Genomic DNA, 15194 nt, shown 5'->3' on the forward strand with positions numbered 1-15194 from the left:
CACTTTCCATGACCACACCTCTCAGCAACTTGACATTTTCTCCTGTTTTTAGATCATGACTGCTCCTTTTTTTGCGAATACATACTGTATGTGTGTGTCTGTGTTAAGTGTTGCAAGACTGACGCTGTTTAATCAGAACCGGCGTGCCCGCCCATCCTGACTATCCCCAAAATCCACTGGCTGGAGAAACAGCCTGTTGCTTATTACCCTGTTTTACCATTGCCAAATATTGTTCCACCGCCCTAACTGTTTGGATACACAAGCTTTGCAGCCAAGGCATAAAGACCTGACGTATATAACAGTCGAAAAACTGCAAGGCTTTTCTGTGTTTTTATAGTGAATCATCTGGCACACTCATGCACACCACAGACTACGACTTACTGCTTGTTACTTTACATGCTCCAGAGGCAGCTACAGGATGGAGTGTATTCTTGACCTCTTCTCCTCCGTTGCTGTTACATTCTTTCTGTCAGAAGCAGCAGCCGAGAAAAGAGGAAGCATTCCAGCGCTGATCACAAAGAGGGAGGGAAGATGAAGGCAAAAGAGATATCATATTCCAGATTCATGTACGGCGAGTCAGAGGACAGATGAACCTGGCTGCTTTCAGTTCTTTTCTCAGTACAGTACACTACTGAAGTTGTTTATTGAAACTTATCAATTATGAGAGACCTCACATACTAGCACATCAGGTCATAGCGTTTGGGCTCAAGAGCTGCAGCCATAGTGCCTTCCCCTTTTCTGTCTGCTGTGACTTGTGTTGTCCAGTATTAAGTGTTCTTTTTAAGGCTAAGTGCAACATTTAGCATTAACACTGAAGTCAAGTCCATATTTTCTACCATCTGCTGTACAAATCAGTCCATCTGTAGCATGATTTATTACAGCTTATTAGAGCTTTTGAAGCCGTTTTTCCAAATAATTGTTAATTTTGAATTGTGACAATGAAAGAATATATGTCCTAGATAGGACTGAGAGGAATTCTAAGCAAAATAAAACCATATCATCTCGAGGATAGGATGGTATGTATTCATTGTGAAATGTCCTTTATACATTAATGTTACATCACAGCATATGAATGTGTTATTCTCAGCAGTAATGATTGAAGTCTGTGCTGCATAGGAAAAAAAAAACTCCAGTTTCATCTATCATTCTTTTGTAGGAACCCAAAAATGGAAACCTTTCATTTTCCCTTTCATCTTCAGCGCTGATTTTGTAGGCTAGACATGTGAATGCTGAAAACAAGAGGTTGCGATGTATTGCAATGGTACGTGATACAGGCAGTTTGCTGTATAATAAAATGCAGCAGAACATATTCTGTATAGATAAAACAATGAGATAGGAGCTGCATAATGCAGACTAGAAGATGTGTAGGAGAAAAAAAAAATCTATTGTAAATGTTGGCTTTAACAAACCACCTACGTTAAGCAAGTGTCAAATCCCTGCAAGATGATTTTCATGCATTACTAAACTGAATCCAAATGAATGGGAAATCCGGCTGTGGAGATAAAGAGTACTTTGGAAGTGGGCTGCACAGCAGTAATTTATTTGGTTGCTTGAAACATGCAAACCTGCCAGTAGCATTGTAAAAAGCAGACAGCCGATACTTAGAGGGACTATTTTAGTAAGTCTGTGACCCAGTCTCCACTTCACTAACATCCATCTTCTCTTGTCTCTTCACTTCTTTGTTAGACATTTACATCATTCTCTGCCTCTCAATAAGACAGCTTGATGTGTGCTCTCCACTGCTCCGATAATGACTCACACTCTAATTAGCATCACTAATCAGCTGTCATCGTGCTGACCCATTATTTCTGTGTCTCTCTGTCTAAATTTGGGGATATATGGTTGGTTGCTCACTCATTACTCACCCTAAGTTTTCTTTGTTTAGAGAAAATGTTGGAACTCCAGAAAAATATAATTCTTCACGAGGCCAATAATGATGATTTGATTAATTCAGTGATTTCATTCCTGACTACTTTGATTTGGATGATGTTTAAGCCAGAGCGTTTTATTCTCAGCTGTCTCTTGTGTACACTCTCTTCAGCTGCTGCTCTCTCTCAGACAGTCTCTAACTATCAGACAGAGGCTGCATTGTAACATCTCTACTGGAGTGTTTTTGTCTCTTCTTTCTTTGTCTCTGTCAGCTCAGTTTTGTTTTGTTCAAGGGCCACAACTTCAGTTATTGCACATGCAGTTATCTCTGTGTTACCCTGTCGGGTTTTTTTTTTTTTTACCATGTACTCACTTCCTTCTTCTTCACGTTGTCTTGATTTGGGAAGTATTTTTGTTGTAGTGTCTTCTGCTTCATATTCATATAATGAATAATTAAATAAATAGGCAGTATATAGGTATATATCAGCCAACGCTGATACAGATTTTATTTTCTGTTTATTTTGTTTGTTTTTGTTATCCCCCTTTTGTGTCAGGGAAAAAAAAGAATCTTTAAAATACTGGTGCTGTTTTGAAATCTTCCAGGCCTTCATCATATTAACTTAGAATGAGAACAAATTCAATTATTCAGATTTAGAAAACAACCTTTACTATAACATATGAGCATCAGTCATTCCCATTGGTGAGATATCATCTTAACCAATAATGGTCAGTGTCAACATACTGGCTGATATGTGTTCAGTATTTTTCAGTCGTTTCTATTAAAAGTGACCTCATATAAGTGGGCATTTTGTCTTGTGTTACATCCTCTTTGTAGGTGCAAGAACAAATTATATCCTGATAATCTTCCTCGTACCAGCGTGGTGATTGTATTTCACAACGAGGCATGGAGCACACTGCTGCGAACTGTCCACTCAGTCATCGACCGCTCTCCACACACTCTGCTGGAGGAGATTGTCCTGGTGGACGATGCCAGTGAGAGAGGTACACACACCCACACACACGGGATAATTCCTTCAGTGCTCCCTCTTGTTTAAGGCTTAGCCTATTTTTTCAGAGCTACTGTATGATTTTTGCCGGCGTTGTAGATGTGTTCCTACATGTGTGTGAGTGTGTCTGTGTAGCCAGACACTATGCATGGGCTGAGTGTGCCACTCCACCCTGTGCAATGCCGTTAATCCCTGTTTGGGGGAGATTAGGGCTTTAATTCGCCAGCCGCAGGGATTACACTGTGTTATTACCCTCAATCCCCCCCAGCCGCCATCACACACCACTGTTTCACCCTATGGGACCTCAGGTTGGATATGGGTGTGTTTGTGAGGTGCATGTAGGGAGGGTGGGTGCTCTGCAGGTATACGGATGGTGGCAGATGAGCTAAAAGCCTGTACCTGTTTGGTCTTTGCTGCCACAGAAGGAACAGTTGGGAGGTGAATCTGATAATCCAGTGTTTGTTGAGGGTGTCATTGTCTCTTTGTGTGTAGGTTTATGCCTGTGAAAATGACTGTTTTCATGACTATATATGTTTATTTTTGTGTTCAGATTTCCTAAAGCGCCCGTTAGAGCAGTATGTGAGGAAGCTGGAGGTGCCTGTCAGAGTGGTGAGGATGGAGCAGCGGTCTGGACTCATCCGTGCTCGCCTCAAAGGAGCTTCCATCTCCACCGGCCAGGTGTGTGTGATTGCGTGTGTGTATGTATGTACATTGTGACATCTATTACCCAGAGAGCTGCTCTCCATATGTTATGCTTGTATAATGTTTTCTGCCCATGTTTCTAGGTCATAACCTTTCTGGATGCTCATTGTGAATGTACAACAGGGTGGCTAGAGCCTCTGCTCGCCCGCATCAAGCAGGACAAGTAAGACACAACACACATGGAGACACACTATAAAGACACACACCTTTGGCAAGCATAAAAAAATCAATATACTATTGTTGAGCCTGCAGGGGGCTTGCCCTTGTGTTTATTTGATGCTTAATTACTCATTCTCTGTTTACTGCTTCCCGCAAGGAAGACACTCCCTTACACACACAAAGACACACAAAACGTTCAGTATTCAGAAAGGAGTAATGAGTTGGTGGCTGATGGGAAGTCACAGCATGGTCCACAGTTAAAACTCATTCAGTTTTGTAGGTGGTGTACCTTGGAGATGAGCACTTAACTCTTGATTGATGACCACCCAAGGTTATAAACAACACACTGATGAGAGTGTGTGTGTTCAACTGTACAGAATATTGACCTGTGCTTCTGTTCACTTTAGAAAAACAGTTGTGTGTCCCATCATCGACGTCATCAGCGATGATACGTTCGAGTACATGGCTGGATCCGACATGACATATGGAGGATTTAACTGGAAACTCAACTTCCGCTGGTACCCCGTGCCCCAGAGAGAGATGGACCGTCGCAAAGGAGACCGCACTCTGCCTGTCAGGTCGGTAGTACCGCTGGGTCAACCCTTAACCAACAGGGTCCTGCTTTGACTTGCCTTTTTTAAGTATTCTTCAGCATGTCAGGAGCAGTCATTTTGCATCTAGAGTATGAGCAGTAGAGTCTGGGGCTTGGAATAATGCTTTAACTTACATGGAGTACATGGATACTCTGATACTTGTTAAACTGTCCTGTAATCATTTACAATAATTCATAATCTCTGTGTAATTGAAGAACAAACAAAAAGCCAGAATGGTGTGTTTATTCACTGCATTGGGGTGTCACCCTCACAGTAATGGTGTCATTTGGCAACTAAGATAAAGCATAAAGAAGCCTGAAGCGCCCACAACTGAAGAAAGCATCGGTATTGTACAGGACATTTACATTTTGGAGAAGCTGACATTTTGTTTTAAGGGTGAAAGGGAATTTTTTATCACTATTTGGTCAAAATGGACAAACTATGTAAAACCTGTAATTGATGTGAATTGAATATATTGGTTATGTGAAATCATTTACATGATATACATTTCTGTTTAGGTTAGTGTAAACATACGCACCTTAATGTGTCTTATCTTGTTGATGAAGAAGCGGAGCAAGCCCTCTCCTCCCGCCCACTTGTTATATGTGGTCGATATTCTACTAAAAAACTTGGATTGGCAACTCACTCTTCAGTCTCGTTTGAGGTGTGGATATTGAATTTTACCCGAAAGGGAGGTTTTGTATGATCTGCTTCTCCAAATAAACAAAGAATGGGAAAAAGATAAAGCAATGAAGAAAAAGGCTTATATTGTGCCTCTTTAACACACACTGGCTGCTTCCATGTCCTCGGGGGCATCATTTAAACAAGTATCTGGCAAATCTGTCTTGAGTACCTACATGTTTCTTAAAGAGTGCCAGTTGGTCATTATAGCTGTCAATCACCCATTTATACATCATCAGATCTCTAAAAATAAACTGTCCTGTCAGGGCATTTCTTAACACTGTCAATCAGCTGCTTAAAATAGCTTACATCCTGCACGCTTTAAAGTTGCTGGTAGACATTTATAAATTATATTATGCACTGAGTGATCCTATACTGCCATTTAATTTTCCATAGGTCATGATCATAGTCTTCAGTCCAAGCAGCAATACTTATGGAATATATGGATTTCCCTCTGAGCTAAAATCAACATGTTTACATGTGATGCTGCATAATTCTGCTCCTTGTATCATTTTTCACGACCCAGGGATTGGCGCTGTCTATCATCTCTTCTTCCTGCTCTTGTTTCTGAGTAGACTTGACACTATTATTCAAGGTCACACACATAATATATCTTATGTAACACACCATGCCCCTGTTTTGAGTTTATTTTTCACAGTTCTGCATGACAACATTTTCCTAAGGGTCTCTTGTAAGTGCCCTAAAAAACACGGGTTGAAAAAGTATCAGGGCAGGAAATTTATTTTGCACAGATGACTTGACACAGAAACGCTGTCCTGTGTTGAAGCATTTATTCAACATGAAGAAGAACCGAAACTGATTATATAAAGAGCAAAAGGCGGCTGAATGGAATTGTTGAACGTTGTGTATTTGTTGTCAAATGAGCGCAAGCTAAATTTCCATAGTAGCGATTCTACCAGTGTTTTATCAGCTTTATGAACTAATTAAATGAATATATTTTAAGTGTTACATATTTTCAGCGAGTGTCTGACGTGTGGTATATGATTTCATCATAATTTTCTGATGATATTTGTTTGTAGAGGCATATTGTAGCCCCGCTGAGATATACCACGCAAAGGAATAGTCCAGAAAGAAACCTCAACAGCCAAGCTGGTTGTTATGGTGCATCTACCTTGTAATTTACGGCACTGTGCTACTCTTAAGTCACTTGGAAAGATTTTCTTTATAGCAACTGGACAGAGGAAACACAACACGCATCCAGTGTAAAGTAATAAATGGTCTTGTCAAAGATGATGTAAATCTTTCAGGCAAGAGGCTGAAAAGTTTACCCACTGCTCTAAACTGTTTTTGTTCTGTGTGTAGTTCTTGGTATTTCAGTGAGGGTTAAATAAATAAGAAAAATGACCAGAAAAAGCTGTGTTCTCATGTAATCAAAGTCATTAATCATAAATTGTTTGTTTGCGTTTTGCTCTGATGTTTTTAGTCTTGTAAAAACAGTACTTTTGCTGTAAACTTCAGGGTTTTATTGAGTTTTTGTTTTTCATAGTGAAGAGAAAAGCCCATCTATTATTAATATCGCCATCACATTTTACCACTGTGTTTAAGTCCCATTTTTGGTTGATTGCTTAACATCTGTGCTGTTTAACAGTCTAGTGTTTGTTTTGCTCTACTTGCTCACTGCTTATTATTTTGCACAGACAAACAAGCCTTTACCCCATGTGCTCTCAGCTTCATCTGTGTCTGAGTGTGTTTACATGCTATTCCTTGTTTGTTGGCAAGTGACTTTAAATGTTGAACAGCAGCAAAAACAGTCAGTAAGGAAACTAAACCTGATACCAAGAGGAAACCTGTGTGTGAGGAGAGGAATACAGGGAGAATCATGAGGCCATTAAATACTGACACAAGCATAACAACAAGAGAGAGGTGAGCAGAAAAACAACATTAAAAAAACAGAAAACGGCAAAGAAAAGGGGTCAGAGCAGTGAAGTCTAAAACTCTAATGAACTCTGAAGACACTGAGTGGCCTTTGCTTCAGTACAACATGTGGCGCTCTTAATTAACCAGCTCTCATGTCTGTTTCCAGGACTCCCACTATGGCTGGTGGCTTGTTCTCCATCGACAGGGATTATTTCCAAGAGATCGGCACATATGACGCAGGCATGGACATCTGGGGAGGAGAAAACCTGGAAATCTCTTTCAGAGTGAGTGACGGCATCCACAGCCAATCCACATGACTGTATTCTTCCATGCATTGGCAGGTGTTCAGGTCTGTTAGGCCCAGAAACACACATACACACATTTCACTTGTGAGTTTGACTTGTGATTAAATTGTTGACTTGACTAATGCTTAGTCAGGCATCATCCTGACTGTCACAACACAGACTGGACCCGTCTGCATCACCCACCACCCAGCAGAGTTCACCCACTGGCTTTTGTTCACCTTAAAGTTTTCCACATAGTACACATTATTTGTGTGTTGACGAGGTTTGTGCTTCACAGATATGGCAATGTGGTGGAACTCTGGAGATTGTCACATGTTCTCACGTGGGTCACGTGTTCAGAAAGGCAACACCTTACACATTTCCGGGAGGAACGGGACAGATCATCAACAAAAACAACCGGCGTCTGGCAGAAGTCTGGATGGATGAATTTAAGAACTTCTTTTATATCATCTCTCCTGGTGAGTCGGGATGTCTCTCTGTGAGTGTGTGCGTGTGCATTTATTCATATATGTGCTCATGTGTGGAGGGTAATCTCTGTGGCAGGTGTGATCTATCCATTAACCTGCTGACAGTCTGATATGCAGTGGTGACCCAACAGTGCAGGACAGGGGGTGGCGAGTAATTTCACGCTACGAGGAATCTATTAAATTTTCTACTGCAGCACACGCACACAGGCACACACACACACACACACACACACACACAACCAAACTAAAGCAAAACTCTCTAAATATTTTTAGATGCAAAGCACCTCATGGGACTTGTTTGTAACTTGCTATTTTTTAAGTTGTGAGCTGGATTTTTCTTCTTTTACTCTGATCAGTCAACAGTGACAGATGCTCCCTTCCTGTCAGTCACTATGTTTACCTGCACACTAATATTCTAGTATTATTCTGTTTGATGCAGGTCGTGCAAATACCATATTCCAAATTGGGCCTTTTCCATTTAGACATGAAATATGCTCATATATTCAGATTTTAGGAGCATTCTTTAGACATGTATATGGTGGAATGCGCTTCTCCTTACTGATGTTCACCCAAATAGATAACAGTTTTATGGGCTGGATTGATGCCCAAAAGACAACCCCATGTTTTGTTTTGGAAGGAGCACTACACCTACTTTTAAACGACAATTACACCAATCTCCAAGTAATAAGATGGTTGAAAAAATTAAAGGAGGTTGATGTTGGAGAAAACCTGTTATATGAAAAAGTAGAACTACACAATCAGCTTCCTTTTTCTGTATTTTTACATGATAAATTACACATTAGGATGTTGTGAATGGCTGCAAATCAATATGAATATTAGTGCTGTGTTCATTTACATTAGCCATGGAAACAGATGATTGGTGATATTTTTCAGAGTTTGAGCAAAGAGCAGAATAGGTTGTGTGTGTAAATATATTCAGTGTCCTTTCACATTTTGTAAACTCTGGAAATACTGATCATGTGGAGTAAATGCATGAGAAACACTGGTCGTCTTCATGACCTTGGTGAGGTTTGTGTATGTCCAGGTGTGACCAAAGTGGACTACGGTGACATCACGTCTCGCAGCGCTTTGAGACAGAAGCTTCAATGTAAACCCTTCAGCTGGTACTTAGAGAACGTCTACCCAGACTCTCAGATCCCCAGGCACTACTACTCCCTGGGAGAGGTACAGTCATCCTTTGTCACACACACACACACACACGATAAGATGCAACCTGACTCACCACATTTTAGACACTGTCATTCACTGGAACATGTACAAACACAGAGATGTATCTGTGATTCAAAGTCGAGCGGACACAAAGCATCTAAAGCTGCTGAAATCAGAATGTGTAGTTTTCTGTTCAGGTAACAGCATAGGTCACAGCATTTGTTTTTTTACCTCCGTCAAGGAGGTTATGTTTTTGCCGGCGTTGGTTTGTCTGTTTGTCTGTTTGTCCATGTGCAAGGTAACTCAAAAAGTTATGGACGGATTTGGATGAAAATTTCAGGAAATGTTGATACTGGCACAAGGAACAAATGATTAAATTTTAGTGGTGGTGGTGGTGGTGGTGGTGGGGGCATGGGGGGGGGGGGGGGCACTGATCTGCCTTGGCGGAGGTCTGCACTCTCCGAGTGCTTCTAGTTATGTATGTATGTATGTATTTACTTATTTATTTTTGGTGTGTGTGTGTTCTGCTCAGATCCGTAATGTCGAGACCAACCAGTGCCTGGACAACATGGCCCGCAAGGAGAATGAGAAGGTCGGCATTTTCAACTGCCACGGCATGGGAGGCAACCAGGTAAGAGCTTGCAGACGCAGACGGAACACAGCAACCAGAGCTGACTCGAAGGAGTTTAAACGAGATAAGCTTCTATTTCCAGTTTCAGTTGTATATTAACTTATATGTCAATGTTGGTCATGTTCTGATGAAGAGCAACACATGATGTTTATGGGCCGAACTAAAGATACTTATTCAAACATAATGTCACCTTTGGTCTAAAATTGAGCCACTAGTAATTTCAGTTCTCAGAGACACTGTTCAGCAGTGGTTTGGGTGAATCAGTGCAAGGACGAGCTTTGGACTCTGAGGAACAGGACCAATCAAACAAAATGTGCTTGTTAGGTTGACCATAAATCAGGGTTTAAATGGGACCGAATCAGGTTTGAGCCACCCAGTAAAATAGGAATGTTCTGGTTGAATGGTCTTATTTTACACCTGATCATTTCTGTCTGGTAATCAGGAAATGACAATTTCCTCTTGAAACATATTCAAGAGCCATTACACGTGGCACATCAATAGCCATGTGTAGTTGCAAAAGTAGAGTGGGCCTCATACTGTACAGCATATTTCTCACTCTGACATTTCAAAAAAGAAAATGGTGTTCCACTTTTTAACCCTTAAAGTCATAGAACTATTTTTACCTAGACTTCCAAATGAATTTAACCTTTCCTAAGTGATTTATTACCATTCTTTGTAATGCTAGCCTGTGAATTTTGCATTTTTCAGTGACCATCATCCATCTCATTTATGTTCATGAAACTTGAGAGCAGGTTGTAAATGTAGAGATAGGATCTACGTTAAATACTTCAGATCAGTTAATGCTTTTGGTGGGTGGCTGTTTTGGCCTTTGAGAGTTAATAAATATGAATATTCTTCACAACCCCTGTAAAAACAACACAGCTAAAGACTTTTCACAGTACTGTCCCAACATACATGAATGTAAAAAAAAAAAACAAACAAAAAAACACATTTAACACCAGCAGCAGAAACCGTATATTAGATGTGTTGTATGACATAGAATGTTCCAGGAATGTGTCTTTTAAATAAAAAGTGTAAAAATAATTTCTGTGGTGCAGTAATGTCCACATAGCCTCTTGAATGACGCTGTTTCATCTGTGTTGCCATGGTAATGCTATGTGACATTTGGAGAAATATACACGATATACATCCACAGAACCAGAAGAACATCAAATAAAAGCTCAACAAAACCAATTGTCGGACAACAGAACGCAATTCAAACAGTAAGCACTTATATGGGCAAATATCTAAAACAAACTAACAGTCCAAGACCAGTGTATGTCATGAATAATTTCATAAAACAACAGGCCAGTAAGATAAACTGTGCAGCACTAAGCTAACACTAAGCAGATCCAACAGCACCAGTATTATTTATCTACCACTGAATCTCCCTGAATGAGCCGAACAAGGACAAAATCAAGTCACATTATGATGCAATGATTATGAAGTTTGTCTTGCCTTTGCTGTTTTCTGATCATAACTTGGTTTTATATAAATAAAGTTTTAAGCTATTGGCGAATCCATTATTTTGTGTTACGCTGAAATGACTCCAACTAGAAACAAATGACGCAGGGTTTAACAGGTTAAAGTTTTTAAACACTAGAAACACCAATACCAAATATATATCGGTATATAAGCAACACAGATGATGCATCACTCCATCTTATGCATGTGCGCAAATGTACACAAAAACATGTCTAAAATCTGCTTGTGTGCACATTAGGAGCTCTGATTTACTAGAAAACAGTCATTTGGCTAAACATACAACACTACCCTTGCATATAAAAAAGGGCTTTGGGTATTTCCAAATCATTTTATAATCTGGATCCTATTTGATGTGCAGGTGTTTTCCTACACGGCCAATAAGGAAATCCGGACAGACGACTTGTGTCTGGACGTGTCCAAGCTGAACGGACCAGTTATGATGCTCAAGTGTCATCATCTCAAAGGGAACCAGCTGTGGGAGTACGACCCTGTGGTGAGTGGAGTGTTGTGCTTTAAAACTATGTGAATATAGTTCTGGAAAAAAATTAAAAGAGTGCTCCAAATTTCCAGACCTGAACCTCATTGAAAACCTCTGGAATGTGATCAAGCGGAAGATGGATGGTCACAAGACTTACAATCAAAGCCGAGCTGCTTGTGTTTTAGTGTCAGGATGGCATAAAGTGAAGTGAAAGATGTGATTCAGAGTTATTCCACCAAATACTGATTTCTGAAGTTAAGTTGAACCATTATTATTGTGCACAGAATTTGTAATTAATTTGACCGCTCTAAATGTCAGTATTGGCCAAAAAATGTCATTAAATGTTATATAAAACCTATAAATACTAAAACCAGTGGCCTCTTAATTTTTATTCTGGAGCTGAAGGTGAGAAAATATATCATGAAGTGTGCGTCATGATATTTTTTTAGCTTTGAAAATTCCGTCAAATGCGTTTCGTTTTAACTAAAATCAAAGCAAATACATTTTCCAAACAAGACAATGAAAATGGAAATTGAAAATCAGCTTCTGCATTTGGAAACATTATGACACATATTTTGCAGCAGCTGTCATTTCACGGTCTTAAAATTTAGGGTGAAATTGCCTTGTTGACGTGTTACACAACCTGACCACATTATGAGTCGCAGTGAGAGCTCAGCCAACATTTAATGGAGCCTTGAAATTAAGATCTGGAAGAAGAAAAAGGAGTTTTGGAACAGCTCAGTGTATGCAGCTGGAATTAGTGTTATTTGCCGGAGATTTATTTACGTGGCCTTTTCAGTTCCGGTGAGACCTTCTGTGACCTCTCACGCTCTCCTCTGTGTTTCCCGCTGTGCAGAAGCTGACGCTGATCCACGTCAACAGTAACCAGTGTCTGGACAAGGCCAGCGAGGAGGACAGCCAGGTGCCCAGTGTCAGAGACTGCACACACACACGCTCCCAACAGTGGCTGCTCCGCAACGTCACACTACCGGAGGTCTTCTGACCACACTCCGCACACTCCCAACAACACACACTCACACACACAGCGGCCCAGAGTAAGCAATCAGGCGAATGGACGTGTTTGTTAAAATTGGGCAGCGAGAAAGGAAAGACTTCCCACGAGGGGATTTTGGAAGAGAGGAGGGCGGATCGGACGGTACTACCTCTGCCAGAGTTCAGAGGGAGGAGCGCGTTTGACCCTCCTCGCTGCGGGAAGAGGAGGAAAGACTCCCATTAGGAGACGGCGGCTGTGGTTTTACGTTTGTTTTGTTTTTTCTAAAGAGATTTTAACCGCGGGGACTGAGAGAGACCGGTGGAGGCGAGGTTCTGCACTCACAGCTTCCTTGGACAAAGCAGTCCACCCCTCAACTCATCATGTAACGTTTACTGACTGCCTCTAAAGAGAGTGTGTGTCCTTATCTCTGTGTGTGTGTGTGTGTGTGTTCTCCAAGATGAATGTATGCTTTGAGAAGGGGGCTTGAATTGTTTTGTTTTTTGATTTTTTTTTATTTAATTTTGTAATGGGGTTGACAATGAACTCATATGAAGAAGGGTGTGTATGTGTGTGTGTGTGTGTGTGTGTGTGTGTGTGTGTGTGTGTGTGTCATGGATGCCTGTGTCAGAGCCCCTCCTACACTCCTACATTTTGCAGCAGTGTATGTCTCCCCCTGGTGTTACTCCTCGGCACCTCCACCCTCTTACAGACTGAAGCCTCCATGCTGAGGGATTCAAAGGGACTGCGCTCAAGAAAAAAAAAAAAAAAAAAAAAAAAAAAACAGAAGAGGACCGAACAGAGAACCTGACGTCTGCCATCAGCAGAGATCTAGAGATAGCGAAATATAATGTTTGTGATATCTTGAGATTTCTATGTCCAGTTTTTACCTGGCTTTGTCTGTTTCTACAGTCCTGTGAGAGTGCCACAGAGCAGTAACCCTAGCCTGTCTGTCCGTCTGTGTTGTCTTTAAAGATGTTTAACATAGAGCTAACACTCACACAGAGGACTCAGCATATGTAACTGATGTTCACTGCCTAATGTAGTGTGAATCCACAGGGAAAACTCCCATAAGGCACTACATAGACGTATACGAATAGGAAAAAGGCCACCTGAGCCTATACTGTAATCATTTTCTCACATCATCTTCTCGATGACCTCTTAAAAGTACCCTCTAAGGGCTCTTTTCCTCCAGTTTGAGTGTGTGGATGAGTCGGTGTGGGTGTCTTCAGTACTAATCGCAGCCCATCAGCCTCCTGTTTACCAGAACAAACAGCTCTCAGTGTCCTCACTTTTGGACTAGCAGAGCCTCTAGCATAGACTGATGGCAGATCAGCATATTCCTGCTTCCGTTGTACAAAAAAAAAGAGCAAGAAGCTGCTTTTATTTCTAACAGAGCCTAGTCTCTTCAGTCTCTTGAGGACATATCTACTGTAGTAAAGGATGCCTGGAAGACGCCAGTGGTTTGTTAGAATATCAAAGAGACCCGCTGAGGTCTGTCAGAGGCTTAATCACAGACAGAATAATGTAGAGAGCTAAAGGTAGTGACAGATTGAACTGGATTACAAAGAGCACAGCAGCAGCAGCAGACATATCTTAATCCATTACTAGATATCTCACTTTGCAAGCACACCTGCAGTATTTCACAATGGTTTATTCATATCTCAGTGAGCCAGACAGCTCCATAGTTGCATCATGTGTGACTCTCATTTCAACCATCATGCTTTTCTATATCCTTTTACTTTTGTCGTATCGCTCCTGCTACTGCGAGTCAGAGCAGGAGAGGTGAGGTTTAACCATTTCAGCTTCCTCCAGTGGAGGAAGGGTTTACACGTCTTTGGTTCATCTTTGTTGTGGACACAGTAGTGAGAGGAGGACTGATGTTAATGTCTGAGCGAGTGACTGAGTGGTGACGGTGTGAGCGTCTTTTTTTTTTTTTTTTTTTTTTTTTGATTGTGACAAAGAGGAAGTGTATATTGATTGTTCTGCTTTTTGGGGGGTGGGGGTTGAAGTTAACTGACATGTCCAGGCTTCCACACTGAGCTGATCCAAATGTAGAAAAAAAATAAAGGTGAAAAAGTTTACAGAACAATAACAAGGAAAATGCAGGTTTCTGCCTCTTTTTGTCTGTTCACACTTTAACTACGTGCTTAGTCAGGAATCACATGCAACTTTTATGCAATACAGGAAATACAATTTATATGACAATATTCATTCATTTTCTGAACTGCTGAGTCCTCAGGAGGGTCCTGGAGCCCATCACCAGCTCTTCATTATATGCTGACATATTTCCACACACTTTTCCCATGCGTGTCCTGCTCTAGAACAAGCAAATTATTGGGCTGTTGGTTGGTATTGCTACACCTGATAATCCTTAGATAATACCTGTTCAATGTGATAGCCTAGCATTCCTTAAAAGACTGCTTCATCTATACTGGATGAATGAAAAGTGTAATAAAGTCACCTCAGAAGGTTTATCAATACAGATGTGAGGAACTGAGATAACAACACGAGATCAAAGATAGGTCTGAATTCTTCAAAATATAAAACTAAACCGTTGTGTATCCCTTGAATTCCCTACGCTCTGGGACCCTTGAGCCAAAAACATACATGTAGAAAAAAAACTGCTCTAAAAATCATCATATCAATATTTTTAAGTTCAGGAAGGAATCTAAGACATTTTTGTCATTTTTCTTTTTTGATTTGGTGATCATTTTGGCTGTGTTTCTGCTTATGGTGTAAAGTTTTGCAGAGAATGTTTCTCTTTTGACATTTATT

General features: G+C 40.7%; 1 protein-coding gene across 2 annotated transcripts in view; it reads left to right on the forward strand.

Moving 5' to 3' along the window:
• Positions 1-13794, forward strand: part of galnt1 (UDP-N-acetyl-alpha-D-galactosamine:polypeptide N-acetylgalactosaminyltransferase 1) — a 48614-nt gene extending 34820 nt beyond the window's left edge. For both annotated transcript variants that reach the window (XM_030158089.1, XM_030158090.1), the window contains exons 5-14: positions 2705-2871; positions 3427-3554; positions 3662-3741; positions 4145-4315; positions 7056-7173; positions 7472-7652; positions 8707-8846; positions 9364-9462; positions 11306-11440; positions 12282-13794. In XM_030158089.1, coding sequence (XP_030013949.1) covers positions 2705-2871; positions 3427-3554; positions 3662-3741; positions 4145-4315; positions 7056-7173; positions 7472-7652; positions 8707-8846; positions 9364-9462; positions 11306-11440; positions 12282-12428 — 1366 coding nt within the window. In that variant the 3' untranslated portion in view covers positions 12429-13794. The remainder of the gene's footprint in view (positions 1-2704; positions 2872-3426; positions 3555-3661; positions 3742-4144; positions 4316-7055; positions 7174-7471; positions 7653-8706; positions 8847-9363; positions 9463-11305; positions 11441-12281) is intronic.
• Positions 13795-15194: the final 1400 nt, after the last annotated feature.

This window comes from Sphaeramia orbicularis, chromosome 16 (genome assembly GCF_902148855.1).
Source record: "Sphaeramia orbicularis chromosome 16, fSphaOr1.1, whole genome shotgun sequence".
NCBI classification, from domain to species: Eukaryota; Metazoa; Chordata; class Actinopteri; order Kurtiformes; family Apogonidae; genus Sphaeramia; species Sphaeramia orbicularis.